This window comes from Epinephelus moara, chromosome 20 (genome assembly GCF_006386435.1).
Source record: "Epinephelus moara isolate mb chromosome 20, YSFRI_EMoa_1.0, whole genome shotgun sequence".
Taxonomy (NCBI): domain Eukaryota; kingdom Metazoa; phylum Chordata; class Actinopteri; order Perciformes; family Serranidae; genus Epinephelus; species Epinephelus moara.
Genome location: NC_065525.1, coordinates 41383312 through 41405591, shown reverse-complemented (window position 1 = coordinate 41405591; position 22280 = coordinate 41383312). Strand labels below are relative to the sequence as shown.

The 22280-nt window shown below is 43.9% G+C and overlaps 1 protein-coding gene across 1 annotated transcript in view; it reads right to left on the bottom strand.

Annotated features, from left to right (window-relative positions):
* eif4g2b (eukaryotic translation initiation factor 4, gamma 2b) overlaps positions 1-15145 on the bottom strand; it is a 52332-nt gene extending 37187 nt beyond the window's left edge. Inside the window, exon 1 of the mRNA XM_050072148.1 lies at positions 15070-15145. Coding sequence (XP_049928105.1) covers positions 15070-15145 — 76 coding nt within the window. The remainder of the gene's footprint in view (positions 1-15069) is intronic.
* Positions 15146-22280: the final 7135 nt, after the last annotated feature.

Here is a 22280-nt window from a genome sequence, read left to right as displayed (position 1 = left end):
ATTGACTTTGAATTGAGGGAACCATCGGTGCTACATTCACTTCTCTCACAAAGATTTCATCTTGGTTTTTATTATTAAGATCTACTTTTAGCTCGTCATCGTCTTGTTTCCGTCATGGAAAAAAGGGGGAACTGCCCATTGGTTCGACAGCCCATTGGTTCAACATCCCATTGTTCCGACCATATTAAACTCATTGTTCCGAAGTCCGTTCCGAAATCATCATGATGCCCTGTGGTTAAGGTCTGGTTAGGTTTAGGCACAAAAACCACTTGGTTAGGGTCAGGAAAAGATCATGGTGTGGGTTAAAATGAAAAAGAAAGTGACAAACACATAAGCCGTGAGCCTGCTCCGCCTCAAGCCGGTCGCGGCGCACCATACGCCCGCCGCGAGCCGTTCAGCACCGCGGACAGTCGGACTAATGGGATGTCGAACCAATGGGCTGTCGAACCAATGACATGGACCCGAAAAAAGGTTGTTGATGAAAAAATGTCCTCATCGTTTTCATCAACGAAATTAACACTGGTGTCATGATCAGGTCAAATTCATATTTGTCCAGTGCTGGTTTCTGACTGAATACCTGTCCAAACTGATGACAGTCCCATCAACCTCAGCCGCACTTGACGAACTCCTTCTACCTTCTACTATCTTCTAAACATCGCCGTATTAGCATTGTCATTGTGAGCATGTTATCATGCTGACATTAAGCTGGGAGCACTCCTGAGCCTCAGTACAGCCCGACAGAGCTGCTGGCATGGCTGCAGCTTTCCTCTGAGTGTCTTGCTGAGTCACATCATAATAGGTAGTTTGGGATTAAAGCTGGCAACCTTCCACCCAAAAGCCCTCTTATGTAAATGTGAGGCCACCACCACCTGCATCTTCTCCTCTCTACAGTAATTTATGTCGGGAAGTGTCTGATGTATTATGTTAGACATCCTTTTTTCAATATAGGATCAGGTATGAGCCTGAGAATAATAGACCATCGTCGCAAACTTGAAAACAATTGACTGTGTGCAACCCTTTAATCCTTCCCCCTTGTCCCCAGAGGGTTTTATAAAAAGTCTCCCATTCCCAGGCTGTCTGCTGAGGTGCTGATAAACTGTGGTACATGTGACCCTCTTCACATGCGAATCAATAATGCACTGTGATATCTTCTTTTTAATCTCGCCAGTCAATTACATTGTACCTGACAGGCTAATCTAAAAGAACGCATTACTGTTTGAGTGGCCCGTGGCAAAGGGTATCGCTCTGTGTGTAAGAAAGGGGTTTCTGGCTGCTTGTATGAATTAGAGTGCAGAAAGCAAAAATGACTTCATATCAAATTTCAGACTCCACAAGAGACGCGGGAGAAATAATTCACTCTTCATGTGAAAATCAATACGAGTCCATGTTTGCAAACTTCCAGTCAATTTCTGGTTCATCACACGATGGTGATTTGTTTGGCAGACTTTTTCCATAAACTTCTCTAAGTGGAACAATTGATCATTTGTCAGCCGCGTGTCAGAGTCGAGAACAACCTATTAAGACTTGGACAGTGCGAGAGTGCATTTCCAGGATAAAGTACAAGAGAATAACTCCACTATACTCCGAGCAGATGAACAGGCCAGGGTACTCTTCTCTATACGTACCATCTGCTATTTTTTATGGAAAAACTTTTCTGCAACTTTCTCTTTTTCATATGAAAGAAACAAAATATTGTTTGTTTGTGTTTTTCTCTTCGCTGAGTATCTCTCTGTCTTGGGAATGCAGGATTAAAATATTAGCACTTCCTATTCAAACTCTTCCCTCTAGTTCAGAACAAAAATCAATATGAGCTCCATTATGTAAAAATGTTCAAAGAAACGCGGTCCCAGGGGTGAGGTCGCTCTCTGTGAGCATTCTGGTGTGTTTCAACTGGAGGATATATGCCCCAGTGATACAACCAAAGACTGCCTCTGGATTGAAAATTTAAAGAAGTTCACTGGAAGCTAAAGCTTTCTTTGTTGGTCCAGATTGTCCTCTGTGTGCAAGGAAATTGTGGGATAATCCATTTTTATAGTTTTATGTAAAGTATTTATGATGCATATGTTTGTGTATGAATGTCAAAGGAGGACTCGTGGCTCCTGGGTGGAACTGGTCCCTGCACACAAATGTTTTGGTACACAGTGAACGTCACTGCAGTCGATGCTGAGAGGCTGAAGTGGTCCAGTCCCTCAATGCTGGCAGCAGAACGTATGGAAAATTCTCGTTAAAGGTCCAGTGTGGAGGATTTAAGGGGATATATTGGCAGAAATGGAATATATTAAGTATGTTTTCTTTATTGTATAATCACCTGAAAATCAGACTTGTTTCCTTCAATCTGTTCTCATTTCAAAATCGTCAAATACCACTGCTTGGTCAGTGATTTCGGCGTCAGACGTTGCCAGAAAAAGGCATCCTTTCACAGCAGTATGATACGCTGCTGGATGGTGTCAGTTTAAACAGGCTGTTCTCACAAATTTTTCGATGTTTTCCTATGAAAAGCAGTGCACCCAAATTCGTACATATATCCCTGTGATCATGTGACCACTGTACTGATGGCAGTACACAAGGAAGCAGTCCTGAGCACTTCTGAGGAGGCAGGTTGGGGTGGTGGATGCCCAACACAAAAATGAGACTTTTGCCCAGGACTTTCCCCAGGAGTCACGTGATCGGATCTGTCCCATTGTTCCGACCATATTAAACCCATTGTTCCGAAGTCCGTTCCAAAATCATCATGATGCCCTGTGGTTAAGGTCTGGTTAGGTTTAGGCACAAAAACCACTTGGTTAGGGTCAGGAAAAGATCATGGTGTGGGTTAAAATGAAAAAGAAACACAAAGCCGTGAGCCTGCTTCGCCTCAAGCCTTTCCCAGCTGACCCAGAGCCGGTCGCGGCGCACCATCAAGGCAGAAATACGCCCGCTGAGAGCCGTTCAGCACCGCGGACCGTCGGACTAATGGGATGTCGGACTAATGGGATGTCGGACCAATGGGCTGTCGGACCAATGACATGGACCCGGGAGCAGGTCCTCGTCTACAGAGATCACAATGTTGCACTGCCATGTTTCTACAGCAGCTCAGAACAGACTAATCAAACACTGACTCTAGAAAGAGGCATTTGCCTCTGAGATTAGAGCTACATTGAAACACTGATTTTTTTTTTAACAAGGAACGGTTTTAAACCATCGGGTCTTTTTGTTTTGGACAGGAAGAGACCTCTGTGAATACGCCGGAGAAACACTAATTTGTACTGTGAAACTGCTTTATTCAGTGTTTTTACCGATTTAAATCAGCTGGCCTGTTTGTTTCTGAGAGGAAGAGAACTCTGAAGATAATTCAGCTCCTGAACAAAGAACACTGAAGGAATTCTTACCAGGAGAAGTTTCAGCTGGTTGTAATCTGCAATCATCACCACCAGACGCCACTAAATCCCCCTAAATCTGACACACTGGCCCTTTAACCGGTCACAGTGGGGCTGATGTAGGAATCAAAGAATCCTGTGAATCACATAAAGCCACCAAGGTAAAACTTTGAGCCTGAGTGCAGAACACCAGTGTATTCATGAAAGGCTTTTTCCTTAAGTGAACAAAATGAAGATTTGTGTTCTTCCTCGCTGTGCCTTTAAAACGGTTACTCCCTGCTGACATGAGCCTAAATATGAACACGCTTATTGTGCAATATATCTTCCTTTATCTCTCACATTGTGCTAAAAAAGGAAGGACTGTAAGCAGCAAAAAGAAAGCACTCAAACACACCATTACTCCGGACCTCTGTGGTAATTTTGCACCGTGCCAATTACCACGCCCCGTCATTTGTGCCATCCAAACGGTAATGGCCAGCCTAACATGAGAGAGCAAAAGCATCCGTAAATAATTTCTTGCGATGGAAATGAAGGAGAGCACTGAGCAGGAAAGTGGCCTTGCTGCTAATTAAAAAAGCCACAGCTCAGGCCGATCCTTTCTCTCATTAAAGGCTGCAGTCCTCCCCGGCTCGGAGAAACGCTGTGCTCCTGGACCGAGTGCGTCAAGAGAAGTCGCAGTCAGAGGTTAAGAAAAACCGAGGCGGCTTTGTGGAGGATGACATCCAAGTCCAAATTAAGTTAATTTGAGGTTCTGCAGCGGGCCTGTCAAGTCCTCACAGTGTCAGGACTCTGGCAGACATGTGGCTAATAGGCAGGACAGGAACACTGTGAGCTGCAGAGTTAGTGTCATCCTCTATCTGCGCCTCTCTGTCCCTCCACTGACGCTAAACCTGCCTGACATCTCCAGGAAAGAAATTATACTTAATTTGTGTGAGATGCATCTGGTTTGCATTTTCGAGGGTTTCTGTAGATGCTTTGATTGACAAATTGTGGCAGCTGTGGGCTGCGTGTTGTTACATCTGTGACCCGATATTCTCGTTAGGCAAATAAACTGATTCTCTGAATTTGGGTTTGGACAACTGCCACAGCCGGGCGGATGAGGCATGAGAGGGAGACATCAACACTCCCTTTGATTTATATTCAAATGAGCCGTACACAAGAAATTGGATTTCATGTTTCCTCCCAAAGGATTTTTATGTTAATATTCCAACACGTGGATCAGAGGTGATTCCTCATTCTGCAGCTCCATCTGAAAAAGGTGCAAACAATGGAGCGCAGGCAGAAATTAACATTGACTCCACCGTCCATGTGGAAGCCCGCCTTTCCTTTTTGTTTGTGATTTTCTAAACTAACAAATTACCACCTGGCCCCTTTCAAATTTACACTTGAAAGACACGATTTTTTTCCCCCGTCTCCTTCAGATGAAAGTGTTTTCAGCAGTGAACTTCAAAGTGCAGTAACAGAGGGCAGGAGTGGATGAGAAATGCTCCGCCGAGCAAATAGAAGTCTTCACTGGCAGTGTGAACTCAAACTAGTGATAATGACATTAACGGCCTTGCATTATTAGGAAGAACACAGAAGCATGCATATATACATAAATATGACTTTTAACAGAGTATAACTGTGACAAAGGTCCAGGCGTGGGTAGTGACATGTTATAACTAATGCACAAGAAAAAGTATAATTTTTAAGGAATGAGCACTTTTCATGTTCCTTTTCTTTTAACCGTACTTCCTCTCTTTACTCGAGTATATTTTTGAGCCAGTAATTTACTTTTTACTTCACTACATTTGACATTTATACCTTTGTTGCAATGAGTCTGCTCTAAATGCGATTGAGTGCAGGTAGGGGTGGACAGATTGATCCTAAAATACTCACGATACTACGTTTTCATTTTGAAAATCCATCCTTGCATCGGTAGGCTCGATACCAAGAAAAGGGATCAGTTTCTCTCTTCTACGTCATATTTTGTATTTCAAGAGTTAAACTGTGTGCAAACAACATTCTGTTGTGGTGAACACATCTAGTGCGTGTACTCTTTTCCTCTTTGCTGCTTTTGTGTTGCCTGCACTCAAACATCTTACTCCAGATTCAGCAGTGTTTTCTTAGTTTCACTCTCACCTGATGTCAGCAGCAGTAGGACAGTGAGCTCACCTCCCAGCCCTCCTCTTTATATTAATATTAATGTTAACGTCACCAGTTAGCTAACGTCAGACTGTTTGATTTAACAGTAATGTTACAGTAATGTCCGGGGGACACACCAGCTAACAGGGCCCCTTTTTTGGGGGCCCTTTGCAAAATCTTATCTTGCCCCTCTATGAATCATGAATACACAACAAATCTGCATCATATTACATGTGCATGTGTATTCTGTCCTGTATGCATGTCTGATGTGCACACATAGACATATAGATAAACAGTAAGTCTGAGAGGCCTGAAAGTCGACCTCTCTTTACATGCACGTCTTGAGACGTCATGTTTCTCTCTGTACAGACTTTTGTGAAACTGAAATGACAGTAAAATACATATATATACACAAAGCATTACAAAGCAATCACAACCACCCACATGTAAAAAAATAAAAAAAATCACATGATTTATACATCAGTAACGTCACCTGGTATAAAGGAATAGTTAACTTACAAACGATGCTTCTCCAAGGCTTTACACGAACAGATGAAGGCAGATTCAACAGGCCGTGCTCCACAGAGCCTCTCCAGCATGCATTCAATACAAACATGGCCGAAATGAACTCTGACCCAGGTCACATGTTTGTTTTAACAAATTAAAGGTGCAGACACACCAAAACGACATCAAAGAACTAGCAGCTCACGTCGCCCTGTGTCAGTTGCATTTGAACACACTACACGGACTACATCCGACGGCCAAGTGGCACGTACGTTCTGCGCCTGCGTGAGAGTAAAGCGGAGTGAGAGAGTGGTACATCCTGTCAGCCGAGGGGTTTCCTATCTGTGCAGCCGAGCACCGCAGCACCTCCACGGACTATTACATCCAGACGGTCCCGGTGTTTCCTCCGCAGGCTCCACTTCACTCAGCTGCCCGATAAACCCGCTGCTTCTTCCCACTTTAACCTGAATAACAAACCAGGGCTCGGTGCTCCGGTTGGATCCAAACGGAGAGCCGGGGCTAGCTCAGAGACTAGCGGAGACTAACTGGCTGTGCTTCCCTCCGGTCATGCTGTGGTTAACGCTCCGGTAGCCACTCCCAGCTAACTCTGGTTTGTTATTCAGGTTAAAGTGGGAAGAGGCAGCGGGTCTGTGGGGCAGCTGAGTGAAGTGGAGCCTGAGGAGGAAGCACCGGTTAGCCCTGGTTTCACTACAGGCAGATTCACTTGCTACAGGGGCGAGAAAATAAAACCTGAACAGCCAATCAGAGTGATCTCTCTCACCGACAAGCTCCGCTGCCAATTCAACATGCTCAATCGGCCGAAAAGACGCAGATGCCGAAGTGCCAACGGTGCGGGACACACCGCAAAAACTAGGCCGACAGACGCTCACCAACGGCCCGACTTTGGTCGACGGCCGACCGTCGGCTTGGTGTGTCAGGGCCTTTAAACACTAAGGCTCTAAAGTCATACCAGAAATAGTCGGCAGGAGGTGCTAAACTGTAAACAAACACACGTTACATGACAGTGTGAGACCAAATGCTACTTTTTACATATAAAAAAATGTATTTCAATTTAACTTTGCTGCACTGTTAACATCAAAATCAAAACAAAGTGTTTCTGGCCCCTGTCGAAGAAGACACGTGTCCGCTGGCCCACGCCAGGCCCTGTCAAAGATATCTTCCACCTGGCCTATCAGCTTTTCTGGGGGAAACCCCACACTCCCTGAACACATCTGGCCAAACTTTTTATACCAAAATCTAAAAAAGACAGCAGATGATGTGCTGCTGTGCCTCCGGAAAACACTGAGATCTTCACTTTTAAAAAGCTTAGCAAACTAATGTTAGCTATGGGTATTTAATTTTTCATGTTTAATGTTAATCTTTGATGTTCTGATAATGACATTAATGTTGTGGCTGGTGGTCTGTTAGTCTTTTGAATGCATTCATTAATCATCAGAAGGGGTTAACATTATTAATTAATTCATAAAAGTTTCATCAAGTGCTGTTTTTTCATCATTTTTCACTGCACACCATAAAAATATTAAAATGGAAAGTAACTTGTACTTTGAGTCATTTATTACCTCAGGCTTTTATTTGAGTATAGATTTCAGCACTCTACCCACCACTGCAAAAGTCACATGTGGCTAAAGTTAGCTATGAGTTTAATAGATATCTAATTGGGCACCTTGGTAGTTTCCACAGTTATTCATTCAAACAGCAGCAGAGCCTCATTAATAACCTGAATAAGATTTGTCCTGAGGAACTCCAGCTGTGAATCTTTAGTCCTTCTATCTGTAATGGTTTCTTCTAATAAGAGAAACTGAACTATTCTTGGAACTTCCCGAAACAGCCTGGAGGAGCCCTGGAGGTCCTCAGTCCACTCAGGGTCGCAGTATTTCCTGCAATTATTCTGTACCCAGAACTCCACAGGTTGGATCCCCCCAACAGTGACTGTGCCAGGTGTCCTCATGCTGCAATGCTGAAAGAAAAGCTCCTGTCATTTACTTTGACTCTGTGCACCCTCAGGTGAAACTCATATAGGTAGAGTAGCATCACCACTGTCTAAATAATGTGAAGCATTTAAAAGAGAAAATGTATTTCTTTGTCTGACATCAGACCGATCTGTCAACTCGTTACACTCCGTCTCCATCTTCAGTCTGACATTGCCTTTACTCTGACTGATTTCTGTGGAGGAAGTGGATTTGATTGTCCCTAACCAATCACTAGAGACCAGTGTATCTGCCTGTATCTAATGTCATTTAAAGTCCACACTGATGTGAAGTCATGCCAGAATACTTGTTTAGAGAGGAGCAAAATAAAACAAACTACAGTTTCAGGCAATATTGAGAAGTCACGTCCGATAGCAGCGTCTATCTTGTCCATGGCACTCACCATTGTTTTATTACTCCTCACTGGTTCCAGCGCACTGCCTGGCAACAGCTTGACAATGGTGTTACTCCCCCCTACAACGCTGAATGGATCTCTGAGGAATGATCATTATGACCATTACTATAGTTTGGGGAGACAGTTACTGCCTCAAGCGAAGGAGTTCAAGTGTCTCGGGTTCTTGTTCCCGAGTGAGGGTAGAATGGAGTGTGAGCTGGATCAGTGGTTTGGAGGACCGTCACGGTGACGAGGAAGCTGAGCCGGAAGGCGAAGCTTTCGATTAGCTTGTCCATCTCCGTCCCAACCCTCACCTATGGTCATAATCTCTGGGTAGTGACCGAAAGAATGAGATCGCAGATACAAGCAGCAAATGAGTTTGCTCCTTGGGGTGTCAGCCTTAGAGATAGGGGGAGGAGCTTGGAGTAGAGCCGCTGCTCCTTCGCATTGAAAGGGGCCAATCGAGGTGGTTCAACATCTGATCCGTATCCTCCTGGGCGCCTCCTGTTAAGGCTAAAGTATACTTGGTGCACGGACGTGTGCGCGTGCAGTTTTCATGCACGTGTGGCCGCCACGCATATTTTGTGGTCCTTTGGCGCGTAGACCGCACACTTTGCTGTGAGGTAGTGTGACGCGTACGCGAGATGCAATATTGACATTAACACTAGAGGCGCTTGTGCGAAGTATACCTAGAGACTGTGAACGTGAGGTTGGAGTTGGACTGGTGAAAAGGATATAATGGAATGAAAGATGTAGGAGCAAGGTAGACCCAGAAGATGGCGGTAATGCAACATAACGGATGCTAACTGCTGTAAAACTCCAAAGAAGAAGAATTCCCTGTGCTTTTCCTCATCAATTGCTCGCATGGGTAAAACAAGGGAAACAAACTCCCCATGTGATTGGTTAAGGGGCCGCACATACCATCTCCGATCTCCGAGAGTGTCCATGTTTGTGTTTATCCAGAAATACACTGTAACCGCCTTCTTCTTCTCTTTTCGTGACCTCTGTGTCCGAGTGCTGCGGTCTGCCCCTAGCAGAGACCACCAGTATCAGGCGTTTTGGCTGCACTGACGAACGTCCGTGCTGCAGCAAGTATACACACAGGTTCAGCACAATGTGTACGCGTACGTTTGGCCACGTAGCAAGTATACTTCTTGCTTTAGAGGTGTTCCAAGCACATCCAACTGGTAGGAGGCCCCGGGGCAGACCCAGAACACACTGGAGGGATTATATATCTCATCTGGTCTGGGAACGCCTCAGGATCCTCCAGGAGGAGCTGGGAAGTGTTAGAGAGGGACGTCTGGGGTGCTTTACTCAGCCTGCTGCCCTCGCGAACCGGCCTCTGATAAGCAGATGAATAGATGGATGGATGGATCATTATCTAGATATATGGAGTAGATTATACGTGGGTAAGGTTATGTTCCATAGCTGGATTTGCACTAATTTGCATGATTACAAATGTCAGTGTGATTCTAAATGAGGTTTTCTTACCCCTAAGTTCCAGTTTTAGAGGATGTTGTTCAAAGTCATTATGAGAAATGCAGTGAACTCACTGAGCAAAGAAGAATGACCAAAGACAAAATGAGACAGAGAGAAAAAAACAGAACATTTCTACAGAATATGTCCCAGAATAAAGCGAGCACAGTGATTAATAACTGCGAAGGAGCATTCAAGGATGTTTTTGATTTTTTTTTTCTCCATCAGCAATAAATAAGTCATCAGGCTGCCTGATAATTGTATTCCACTCAGTTGCGTGCTATTTTCCATTTTCAGTGCACATATAATGCAAATCAAGTGTTGGCAAACATTTCTGTGACTTTGACTTCCATCGTCTCTGTGTTCAGTCCTCGTGGAGACAAGACGTACCCGAGTGGCTTGTACATGGGTGTAATTAAGATGTGGCGCTGTGATAAGAAATCTCTCCCAAAGTTTACAAACTGAGGCAACATGAAATGCTAATGTTTAATTTATGTCTATGCCTTTCAACATTTAATGATGTCCTCAGATGTTCTTTAGGGAGAAAAACACACATATTTCCATGCAAATGAGAAGACAAACACAAACAAATATGCTAGTCTCTTGGATCAGCACATATCACACAGAACCAGACGCTCAGATTATTCCAACGTCTGAACAAATGTGCCCTCTCCTTTGTTCATCGCTTTTCCTGTTTAGTTTGTTGCCTTGTTTGATTATGCAAAGAGTATTATTCTGTTCCAGCAGTTATTCCGCCCATATTGTCACACAGCGGCCAGTTCACTGCTCAAACACAGCCCGTCCGCCGTGGAGACTCAGAAAGATGTGTTTTAATTCAAATAAAATGAGACTAATGTGCAATTAATCTTCTGCAACAACAAGGGAAATTAAATGTCTCTATTCAGCATGAAAAGGTGTGATCGCAGGGAAGATTAGCTTAACTGGTACAATGACACACCGCTTGCCGCGGGGGAATCAGTGTTGTTAAATCTTGTTGGTGATTAGCCTGATTAGGTGATGTCTGATAAGCCAGTGCTGATTTGTTTTTGCATTTGTTGATTGGAACATTGCTCAACTTTAAACTGTGTTATTATTCAAACAATCTGGAACATTTTTTTTAACCTGAGCAATCCAAATTTTTCCCTTTCACAGGATCTCTCCATCCACACTAGAAGGATAAAAACAGCGGCGCTGCTGTAACTTCTGTATCTCCACAAAAGAAAGCTGGTACTTTGCTCTTTTATGAAGCTGTGCAGCCACTGTATTGTCCACAACATGATCCTGCAAATATTTCACAATAAAAAGCCTTATGTTAACAAATGAACAGATTTTGTCAAAAGCGACATTGTCTGGGGACTTTTATTATGAAATGGAAACAGGAAGTGTTGAGTTACAATCAAATATTTATATTTTTCCTGTCTGTTACAGATAAAAACATTGAAACTGTAGTGACAGGTGTTGTGATGTCAAATTGAGCATCAAAAGGACCAACAGATGGAAATTAGCTTCTCTGCTAAATCTGGTGCACACATCTTTTAATTTTTATGAATGAGTAATGTAAGTGCGTATTGTCCTTTATAAACTAAATTTTTTTTTTTAAAAAAAGACGTTTTTCACTGACTATTTTTTGCTGTAAATGTGTGCACACGTCACGCAGAAAAAAATAGGCGAGACTCCGCTCTAGATGTTCCACACCTGAGCAGCGCTGCTCATGCGGGCAGTGTGGCTCAGGCGTTAGCTGTCTGGCTGTGAAGTGTGCAGGCTAACGTCACCTTTTTCAAAACACCTACTGGAGATCTCATCACCACTGATTCCTGTTTAATTTAAGGACGAAGAAGCTAACTTAAAGGTTCACGGTGCCAGATTTAAGGGGATTTAGTGGCGTCTAGTGGTGAATTGCAGATTTTAACCAGCTGAAACTTCTCCTGGTTAGAATTCCTTTAGCGTTCATTGTTCAGGAAGTTATTTAGAGGTCTCTCTTCATCCCTTTTCTCTCATAAGTTAATGTGTGCCTACCTTTTTCTGACCCAGACGTTTAGGGTGTACAACAAAGGTGTATCTTATCTCTTATCTTTTTTCAGAGTGCTCCACCTTTTTTGTGCAGCTGCTCCGAGTGCTTTAAGTTAAAAATCTCTGAACTTTTCAGAAAGGCGCTGGTGACGTCACTGCAGCTTCTTTAGCAGGGCTACTGTCTAAAGGCCTCTGAACAGTGAGTCTGTTTTTTTTGGCTGAAGTCATAACTCAGGTAACTCACGTTCACCAGGTCAGAAAGTAATATTCGGGTGGATGATGATGACGAGGAGGAGGATGTGGACCACTCACAGAATGTGGAGGACAGCTCCGCCCCTTCATGCAGCTGAGGTGCCAAATGAGGGACGGGAAGGGCGTGTTGACAGGCGGATAGGTAACTTTTTTTGAATGACGGATTTAAAAAACGCATTCAACAAAAACAGTCTCCATGTGCAAAGGCCTTAAGTGTCACCAGCAGGCGGATGCTGGATGCTGCTTTAAGTGTTGTGCTTTTATCACTGTTAGCTTTGTAAGCTTGATGTTGACTGTGTAGTCAACCCTCTGATAATGTAGTGTTGCATTAGCTACCTAGCTAACGTCAGTGTCAAGATATTTTTGTCATAGAGACCCATGTGGAGCACGTCACTTAAAAAAAGCACTGGGAGCGTTTTTTTATGAAGCGCTGGAATGAAGTGCCGATAAAAAAACACTCCGTGGACACAGGCCTTCACACAGCCTACAGCCCACACTGATAAATAATAACCAGAGTTTTGATCAGTCTTCACCTCAAAAGGTATTTTAAAATATCTTTGTGATAACTCAGTTTGCGTGTGGACGAGAGGCCCAAACGTTAAGATAAATATCCATTTACAAAAGTATCTGAACAGACAGGGTGTAAGTTTGTGTTATGTGTGTATATTTCTTGGTGTAGTCCAAGTCTTGGTGGTCATTGGTAAACACCTCCTGATTAATCCACCCTGTCAACAACAAATCAATATTTCTCTGCAGCCCGGCTGTCACAGCTTTTCACCTGCAGACCGAGCAGCAAATGAACGACTTCTTCTGTGTTTTCTATTGTTAGCCGGAGCGAGAAGCCTTTCACTTCTGCACCTGCAGACCTGACAGAACAATGGAAGCCAACATAATGGACTCCAGAGGGATTGTGAGGAATGAGGTGTTGAATGTTGCAGATCATCACTGCTGAGGCCACCAAGGCCTTGTTATGTTGGTGCTGTCTAAATAAAGTTTGACTTGTTGTGGTTCAGTCATCATTTTCTGTCACTCAAAAACAAAATAGGAGCAACTGAGGTCTACCACACTGCAGCACAACAAATACACAAGTCCTAAGTTACGACTCAAATTGATTGTAACAGAAAAACAGATTTAACAGAACATTTGGCATCTTAATTATAAAGTAAAGTACGATCAAGTCTCCCTGAAAATGCCACCTCATGTCAGTGAGGTTTAATAATTTGATAAGTCTCAAATTTTCACCCCTGAACTACAACACTAAGTGAAGTGGGTCATGCATTGTTAAGTAATCCTGTGCCCCTGTCGTGTAGAGACCCACTGGGCTTCAAATTAAAGACGTTCAAGTGCACTGATCGATATTTTGTATTTCAGGTTCCCTGTGGAGTTTTTGTCCTCAAGTAGCACCGCAGAGCTGTTTTTCTTCGACTGGGTCCTCATGTTGTTTGTCATGTGCATGCACACACAGGGGCGCACATGCACACGTACATAGCAGGGATGGAAACAATTTGCTCGAGCACCAGAAATTTAATATATCACCATTAAAGAAAGATCTCATTCTGACATATAATCAATAAAGTCTCCTATTAGACTCTTGCTGTCAGTAGAATTGTGTATTTTCAAATATGCATCAATGGCTAGTGTTTCGCAACCTGAGAGCACAGTCTAACTATTTTATGACAAGGCGGACACCCCCAGAGGAAGAGCGCGGAGGTGACATTGGAAAGTGAAGTGGGCAAAGTGAGTGTGGGTCCATGTCCAACTGAAAGAAGAAAATGCCATCTGCAAACACTTAAAATGCGCTGGCTGGATCCTCCACAGCGTCTCAGCAGCAGCAACCCACCATTACCTCAGTGTTTGCACCAAAAAGCTGCAGAAAAAATAACCCAGCAAATCTATATGGTTATAGAGAAACACATGATGGTTATGAGTGTAGTGGACGGCAAGGAATTTCGGGAAATGATGCATCTGCTTGAGCCAGCATTCTATATTCCATCCCAAGGTACGAATCACCTCATGCATCGAGATCAGGTACAAGGAGGCTAAGTCAGAGCTGCTAGCTAAACTAGACAGCACTGCTAGCAAGGTTACGTTGACAACAGATAGATGAACTGCGTTAACGACTGAAAATAACGTTACCATCACCTGCAACTACATCAGCGAGGACTGGTGAGTTGCCAGTGTGGTGTTGCTTACTAGCTGTTTTTTTTAACACCTGCTCAGCGACTGGATGGAAAATCTAAGGTCCCGTTTATACGACAACGATTTCAAATGAAAACGGTAAACTTTAGTTGCGTTTTGGCCGATCGTTTATACGACAGCAGCGTTCTGGGTGCCTGAAAACGCAACGTTTTGGAAACGGGTTCCAGAGTGCAATTTTTTGGAAACGGCACCGTCTCCGTTGTCATGTAAACTTGCAATATGCAGTTCCTCTGACAACGGAGACTTTTCGCACATGCACATTACGGTTCCAGTCACTAGGCATGCGTGAGAAAGTCGACCATCACAACAACAATGCCGAGCTCTGTTTGTGCTGCTCACCCTGTTGAATTTATCAATGCTTCTCCAGCAAAGTGTAGATCTACTGTAGACTCCACCTCATCGTCCGTCTAGACAAAGTTATCTGTGCATGCTTTCGCCATTGCGTCTTCTTTGTCTTGGTTTGTAATCACCGCGTTGTAGAGGAAGGCGCATGGCGTCATGCTGTGGTGTTGCTTTGCAAATTCACACTGCCACCCATTGGCCTGGCGTGCATACTACGGCGTTTCCAGTCGATTTTGCGGCTCCGTGTGAACGGGGATCGTTTCAATAACGTTGTCATATAAACGCAGAAGTTTTTTAAAACGCAAAGGACAGACTTTTCTGTTTTTAGAGAAACCGTTTTCGTCTAAACAGGGCCTAAGCTTGCTGGGAGTTGTGTTGGATCCACTCCGAATCCACAGGTGTCAGGCCTCTGTGATGGCTCTACTTATGGGGGAGCAGTGCACCGCAGCTTCCACCACAGGTGGGATGGACATGGAGGTTGAGAGCTTTTTACCGGACATTACCCCATCCCTGGACACAAAGCTGACAAACTGTGGAAAGTGAACGCTGGGAGATTCCCCAGACCAGCAAAGCTGTCACGCCAGTACCTCTGCATACCCACAACATCACTACCACCTGAGCAGGTGTTTTCAACCGCTGAACTCATCGTGACCAGCTCCCTTCTGACACCAGCAAAATAAAGTACTTATAGGAAACTTACATAAGACTCAAACATAATTTATTTAGATATTACCCCCCCGCCCCCAAAATTAGAACAGGGATTTGGAGCAATGTTCACTTTAATAATGATCCTCTTAATTCAACTTAAAACACTCTACCTTGATGAAAGTAATCTAAGTGAGGGAAGAAATGTTCAATGTCCACCCTTCAAAATGCAAAAATAGAAACAGCAAAAAAGGAAAATATATATGTAAAACAAAGGAAACTCACCGGGGTGGAATCAGGAAAATAATCTGGTCCTAGCTTGTTAGTTTGCTCCGTCTTTATGGTTCTCCGCACCCTGGTTATACTCCGCCCCCAGCCGTTTGAGGAAACGCCACCAACAAGAGTCAGCTTAAGTTTTTTACCATGGCTGGCTGTCCAGCTTCCACCACTGTCCTCCACTTCCTCCTCCAAACAAACAAAATCAAAAAACCCTCCCCAAACACTTTCCTGCTCCTTTGTTCCCACAGGCCACGCCCCCTTCACCTGTGTGCAGCAGCACACCTGAACAGAGTGAACCAGGAGGTGGCAACAAGACAGAGCAGTGAGAGAGACACTGTGAGTTATTCTGACAGTATATGTGAAGGTTAGCTGACTTCAGAACCGTCTAACAATACTGTGCATGTTTCTGCCCTCACTCTTGTGGCAGTGTCACAATCAATACAGCATGGTATCACAATATATTGTGTGGTGATATTGTGTCGATACACGGACGCTAAGTATCAATCTTTTATTATATACATTATTAATTTTTGCAAATACACATTTTAACACAACTTTTCGTACTAGAATAATAAAATCAGTTGCTTTTTCGGTCCACTAGATGGGGCTGAGTTTTTTTTCCTGGTGAGCGCAGCAGAAGTCTCAGTCAGCCGCATTTGGCAAGAAGTTCATCAAAACAAAGATGGAAATCTGCCATTGGAATTTAAATCAAACGTCTGGACTTATTTTGGATTTTTGGACACAGAAGGAGGACTTGGATATGACACATGGGATTTGCAGGCAGTGTCATATTAGAGTAAAATACTCTGGGAATACTACGAACATGGGGGCTCCACCCACATGCAATCATCCGGAGATAGCGTTAGCTGCTGACGGCCAAGCTAACACTAAACCCGCTACATCAAAAAATCCACCAAAACTGGACACACTTAGCTCGACACAACTACCAGCCAACTGTGAGAGAGCCAAGAAAATAACACAGTCCATCACCTACTTCCTGTGCAAAGATCTGCGTCCATACATGCTAAAAACATGTGAACCAAGGTATATGACTCTGCCCCAACATTTGGGACCTGTCTGTGCTGAGCTCCAGCACTCCTGGGTAGGGCTGCAACTAACGATTATTTTCATTGTCGACTAATCTGTTGATTATTTCTTCGATTAGTCGACTAATCATGTTATCGAAAAATGTGTTAAAATGTTGAAAAATGTCGGCCTGTCTCGCCCAAACCCCAAAATTACATCAATGTCTTGTTTTGTACACACACCAAAGGGTTTTAGTTCACTGTCATAGGAGAGTGTGTAAAGCTGGCAATATCTGAACATAAAAAGCTGCAGTAAGAGTATTTTGGGGTACTTTTATAGTACTTTTAGATGAAAAATGACTCAAACCAATTAGTGAACTAGTAAAATAGTCACCAGTTATTTTTATAGTCGATTAGTCATCGATTAGTCGACTAATCGTTGCAGCCCTACTCCCGGGTTCCTGCTCCTGCCCTGCTGCAGCGGCCCCAAGTATTCCCGCTGAAAAAGATGTGCAGTATAATAAGTAATAGTAATATTTAAGCTGCAGCTCCTTTTATTTTGAAAGTCAGTGACACAAGTGTAACCTTTGACCCCGTGGTCACATTGGTCCCCGACGTGGAGGACTCCAGCCATGAAACTTTGCAGCCCGAGGATGAGGTGGCAGCCTACATGGAGTTCAAGACACCCAAGGAGGATCCTTTGGAGGTTTGATGGTGGTGGAAGGAGCATGCTAACATGTTTCCTAACCTGGCAGTGATTGAATGTTTTCACCATCCAGTCAAAGAGACGTCCAATTCAAGAACGGAGAACCAGCTTAATGTGAGGGACTGGAGCCTGGGGGGGTTATTCACGGGTGGAGGGTCGAGTCGCAGAGCTTTAATTAACGGGTGTGGCTTTGACTTACTGTGCATTCCCACCAAAAGCGTCATGAGCGCCAGCGGTCGCTCAGGTCGCTGGCATCGTGCTGCCTGGCAGCTCTGGCAGGGCTTGCAGAAGGCTGCCAAGGGGCGGGGCTTTCAAGCTGGGCTGCAGATGTGTTCAGCTGCACAGGATATAATAATAATAAGCGGGAACTTATTGAGTTGGTGGTAAATAAGCGGGAGCTCTTTGGAGGGAAAAAGTGTCTATATATATAGCATGTACATCTTCCTCTTTCACCATGGATCGCACTTTGGGAAGCCTGTTTTGTATGGCAGCGGTGTATTTGCTGAGGAAACGCAGGGCTCGGTACCGTCGGGCCATTTGGGTCCACCAAGTCCTGCGAACCCGGCTCCTCCACGGGGAATATCATGGTCTGCAATTGGCTGCTGCTCGCTGCTGCTTCGGTGGCGGTGCTGCTCATTTGCATAAAGTTGAGCTTCTCTCAACTTCACAGTGACGCTCCGGTCGCTGGCATCACGCTGCTTGCTGCCGCCGACGCTCCAGACGCCCTTCGTAGCAAGCGTACATTGAAAATGAATGGCTGCCGGCCGCTTATGACGCTCATGATGCTTTTGGTGTGAATGCACAGTTAGACATAATGACGGGTAACAGGTTGGTTCTGGTACTGAGCTTTACGGGTATGGGCGGGTGCGGTTTTTGAAAAATGGAGCTGATGAAGACCAAAACAGAACTAAAAGGAGTGTGATTATCCCACCTACAGTCATCAGGCGGCCAAAATCACATGCTCACATAAATGTTAATGACATTGTGTGTGTGCAGGATGTTTAAATAGGCATCTGTTTGCTAACATGTTTCACACACGAACTTTACAAGATGATAATATGTCAGTGTTTTGTTTACAGCCGACAGCAGCGCTGTGCCTGGAGGCCTGATAACATATTAATCGGACCGTGAGTCAAACATGTAGAAGAAAAAAGAAAATCCCTGCGTTCAAGGACAAACAGCCAACAGACCCTCTGCACACATTAACCATCAATTCAAACATGATAAAAGACAAATAAATAAATAAAACTGCAGCTTCACTGTTTTTCCACAACATCAGCAGAACGCCTTGTATCCTGTTATTGCCCTGCCAGCGCTGAAATATGGCGTGTTTCCATACCATCATGCCAACTGGGAACAGCACGGGTGAAAGACTGCCGTGTCACGCAGACAGATATCAAACTGCACGCTGTGAGTACACTCAATCTGCCGCCGCTGTCAAAAAATACATCATGACGGGTGATGAGTTTGAGTCATTACATCTAAATGTCTGCCGCCATACGCTGTGATGCATGGAGGCTTAGTGGGCAGCCAATCAGTGCAGGCTGCTGTTTGCATTAATTACTCGTTATGACGGGGCATTCCTCGGTTAATGAGACGCCGTGCACTATTGTATTTTCTTGTGCTGTTGTGATTAATCATTTGATAGTTAGTTTGTTGTCTGTTGCTCTCTTGTTAGAGCACCAGGCCAGTGCCCTTATCTCACAGCACGCCTCTCAGAATCAGAAGCCCTGTCAAAACATTTACTGGACTCACTGTATCCAGCTTGCCACAGGAATATAAACCCACTATATATACCAGCAGGCTGCAGCTTATAACTTGTGACATCTTAGCCTCCATATTTCAGCGGGGGGATTGGGTTGTTTGCTCCCAAACAACAGTGATTACCCCTGACACCTTTCGTCAACACCTGATTTTCATGTCACTGTTCTCTCCTCAGTAGTGGCGCCTCGCGGGTCCTCCTGCATCCCACTGTGTTGTCAACGCAACATGGCAGCCCTGCAGCAATGTGTGCGCAGCGTTGCAGAGAGAGACCTCCAGCCTCAAATAAGAGATCACAAAGCCGAGTTCCTGCTGAGCCCGAGCATAAAGAATAAGGAGTGTGTAGTGAGGAATGGCAGCAGGAGACGTGACGAAGGTTGACAACTCTGAAGGCAGACGAAGGCTCTGTCAGTTTCAACGCTGAGCCCTGCTGTTAAGTCAAGGCACAGGCACGCCACGGTATTACCTTTGGAGGTATTAGCATTGGCTGTAAGAGTAATGTCAGAGTCTGCCTGATGTCTCTTTTCAGGAAAAGGTCAGGAGGTCACAGGAAAACAGACAACGTGAATCACACAAAGAATAAAGCAGATAAAACCTCCAGAACACATGACAAACATGGATTTAATCTGCAACTGCCTTAAATTAAGTTTCTGGTTTTGCTGATCAGGTCCGGTGTTTGAACTTAAAACAATTTCAATTTACACAAACCAGCTGAACCTGCATTTATCTTTTAGACACGTTCTGGCAAATTAAAATGTGGTTTACATCAGCAGCCTGTGTTGACGGCGTCCTAGTGCTAATCCAATAAGCAGGAATCAAGAAGGAGTACCTTTCCTTTCCTCTGTGGTTCCTTCACACCTGTCACCTGTTAATGCTGAGGTCACATGACACTGTGTGATGTCTCATGTTAGAGTCATCAGGGTCCGAAGAATTAGAGTGTGAATTGCTCAGAAACTGGCCGGGAGGGGAAGTCAGGACCCAGGCTGCTTCACAACAATTCACACCTTCCTGTGACTCTGATGGTTCACAGATGAGACGTCGCAGACAGGTGGACAGAGGTTAAAAATTGCCCTTGATTTAGTGCTGACCTGTGGCATCAGCAGTATAGGTGAATATCAAGGGCGTCGTCATCCATAGGGGGCGCCACAAATGGGGGAATCTTTCACTATTTTTTTACTAACACTATTACTACGTCTTGATTATTGCAACAGTCTTTATCAAAAAACATTGCAACGACTCCAGACTGGTCAGAACTCAGCTGCTTGGCTTTTAACCAAAACCAAGAAGGATGACCACGTCACACCAGTTTCAGCTTCTTTACATCGCCTCCTTGTTTGTTTTAGGATTGACTTTAAAATCTTCCTGATATTTTTAAGGCTCTTCATGGCTCCAGATTACATTTCAGACCAGTTTGTCCCTAATGAACCTTTACGTAGTTTGAGATCCCCGGGCAGTGGTCCTCAGTTTGTCCCAGCGTCCAGACTGAAGACCAAAGGGGACAGAGCTTTTGCCACCAGTGCCCCGAGGCTCTGGAACGACCTGCACAAGGATATAAGGCCTTCTGAGTCACTGGCTTTGTTTAAGTCTCTGTTAATGTACTCCACCCCCATTTTGTAGCAAAGTCTAGCGGCTAAAATGACATACCCAAATTAAAATGACTGTAGCTTCTGAACCGCTCTGACTACATGCATGCATGAGGTCTTGCCAGAAAGAAAACTCCCTGAAGCTTCTTGTGAAAGTGTCAGAAACACTCTAGGTGATACAGAGACAGAGTAATGGGCCTCTGAAGTCAGTAAAAAATTTAAGATTTTCCTAAAATGAAATAAAAAATGTGTTTCAGGATGAATAACTGTCTGTGGCTTCATCTGAGCAGGTAAATGACACTGTGGGGCTGTAGGCACACTATCAATGAAGACAAACTTCAAATTTTAAGAAGATTGCTCAAAGTATGACCATTCTACAGTGTTTTTTCCATGAAAAGATCCAGGCGGAGCTCCAAATGACAAGTCGGTCACTCAGCTTCAAAACAGTACTATCAGTGATCAAACAACACTCAGCCAGCTTCAAACATTGTACCTTATTGAAATCAGGTGTGATTATGATAGCTGATGTTGTTTATGACACAGAGACACCATAAAATATCACCAAATAAAGCCATATGAAACGTGAAAGTTATGATCCCACTTTCTATTGACATTTATTATCTTGATTTTAGTTTTGGCCTTTCTTATTTTACCTTTTACTGGCTGACATTTTATGATGTTATTTGTTTAAAATGTGTTTAGTTTTGTTGTACAACACTTTGTAACTGTTTTTTGAAAGGTGCTTTATAAATAAGGTTTATTATTAATATGATCCTGAAATATGACATAAGTCCACAACAACATAACTACATATCAAAGCCTACTAAATAACAGAGAGGCCTTTTTTTCTGGGTTCCTGCTGCCCTCCCCAGCTCGGTACACTTTACCTGCTCTCTGGGGGAGATGGGCGGAGTTATCTGACGTCACATGAACCCTGAAACACGCTACATTGTTATCACGTCCAAACGACAAAAGCTCTCTGGATGTGGAGAGGAAGAACATGAAATCAGCAGGAGGACAACTTGTTAAGTTAGCTGTTAGCTACTAGCAGTTAGCAGCTAGTTATCGTTACCTCTAAGCAGCCAGTGGACACAACCAACAGCTCACAGATGTTGCACTGATTTACAATGTGAAGCGTTCACCAAGGGCATCAGATGTGATTGAATCACCATTGCCTTGACGTACTACCGGCACTCAAGTTTGTCAGTTCTGTGAAACTTTATTTTCACACCAAATTTAATTTAATTTGTGGTTGTTTTGTGTCTTTTGTAGCCATGTTGTGTCTTTCCAAGGTCATTTTTTGTCTCCTTGGTCATTTTATTGTTGGTTTGCCTGTTTTTATAGTTATTTTGTGTCTCTTTGAAGTTTCTTTGCATGTCTTTGTGATCTAACATGGAGGAAGCCGTTACTGTCTGAAATAGGCAGCCAATGACAGGCTTTATACCCACAGTCTACATCCTGTGAGCCAGACTACAACACACACCAAGATATACAGCGATGCACCAACAAAGGCGAGGAAGAGGAAGACTAGAAGCTACTAAACATGAATATAAACAATCCAGGATTTGAATTACTTATTAAATCAGCTTTGCAAATGTTTTATGAAGAAGGAAATGCACTCGACAGACTGAGCGGT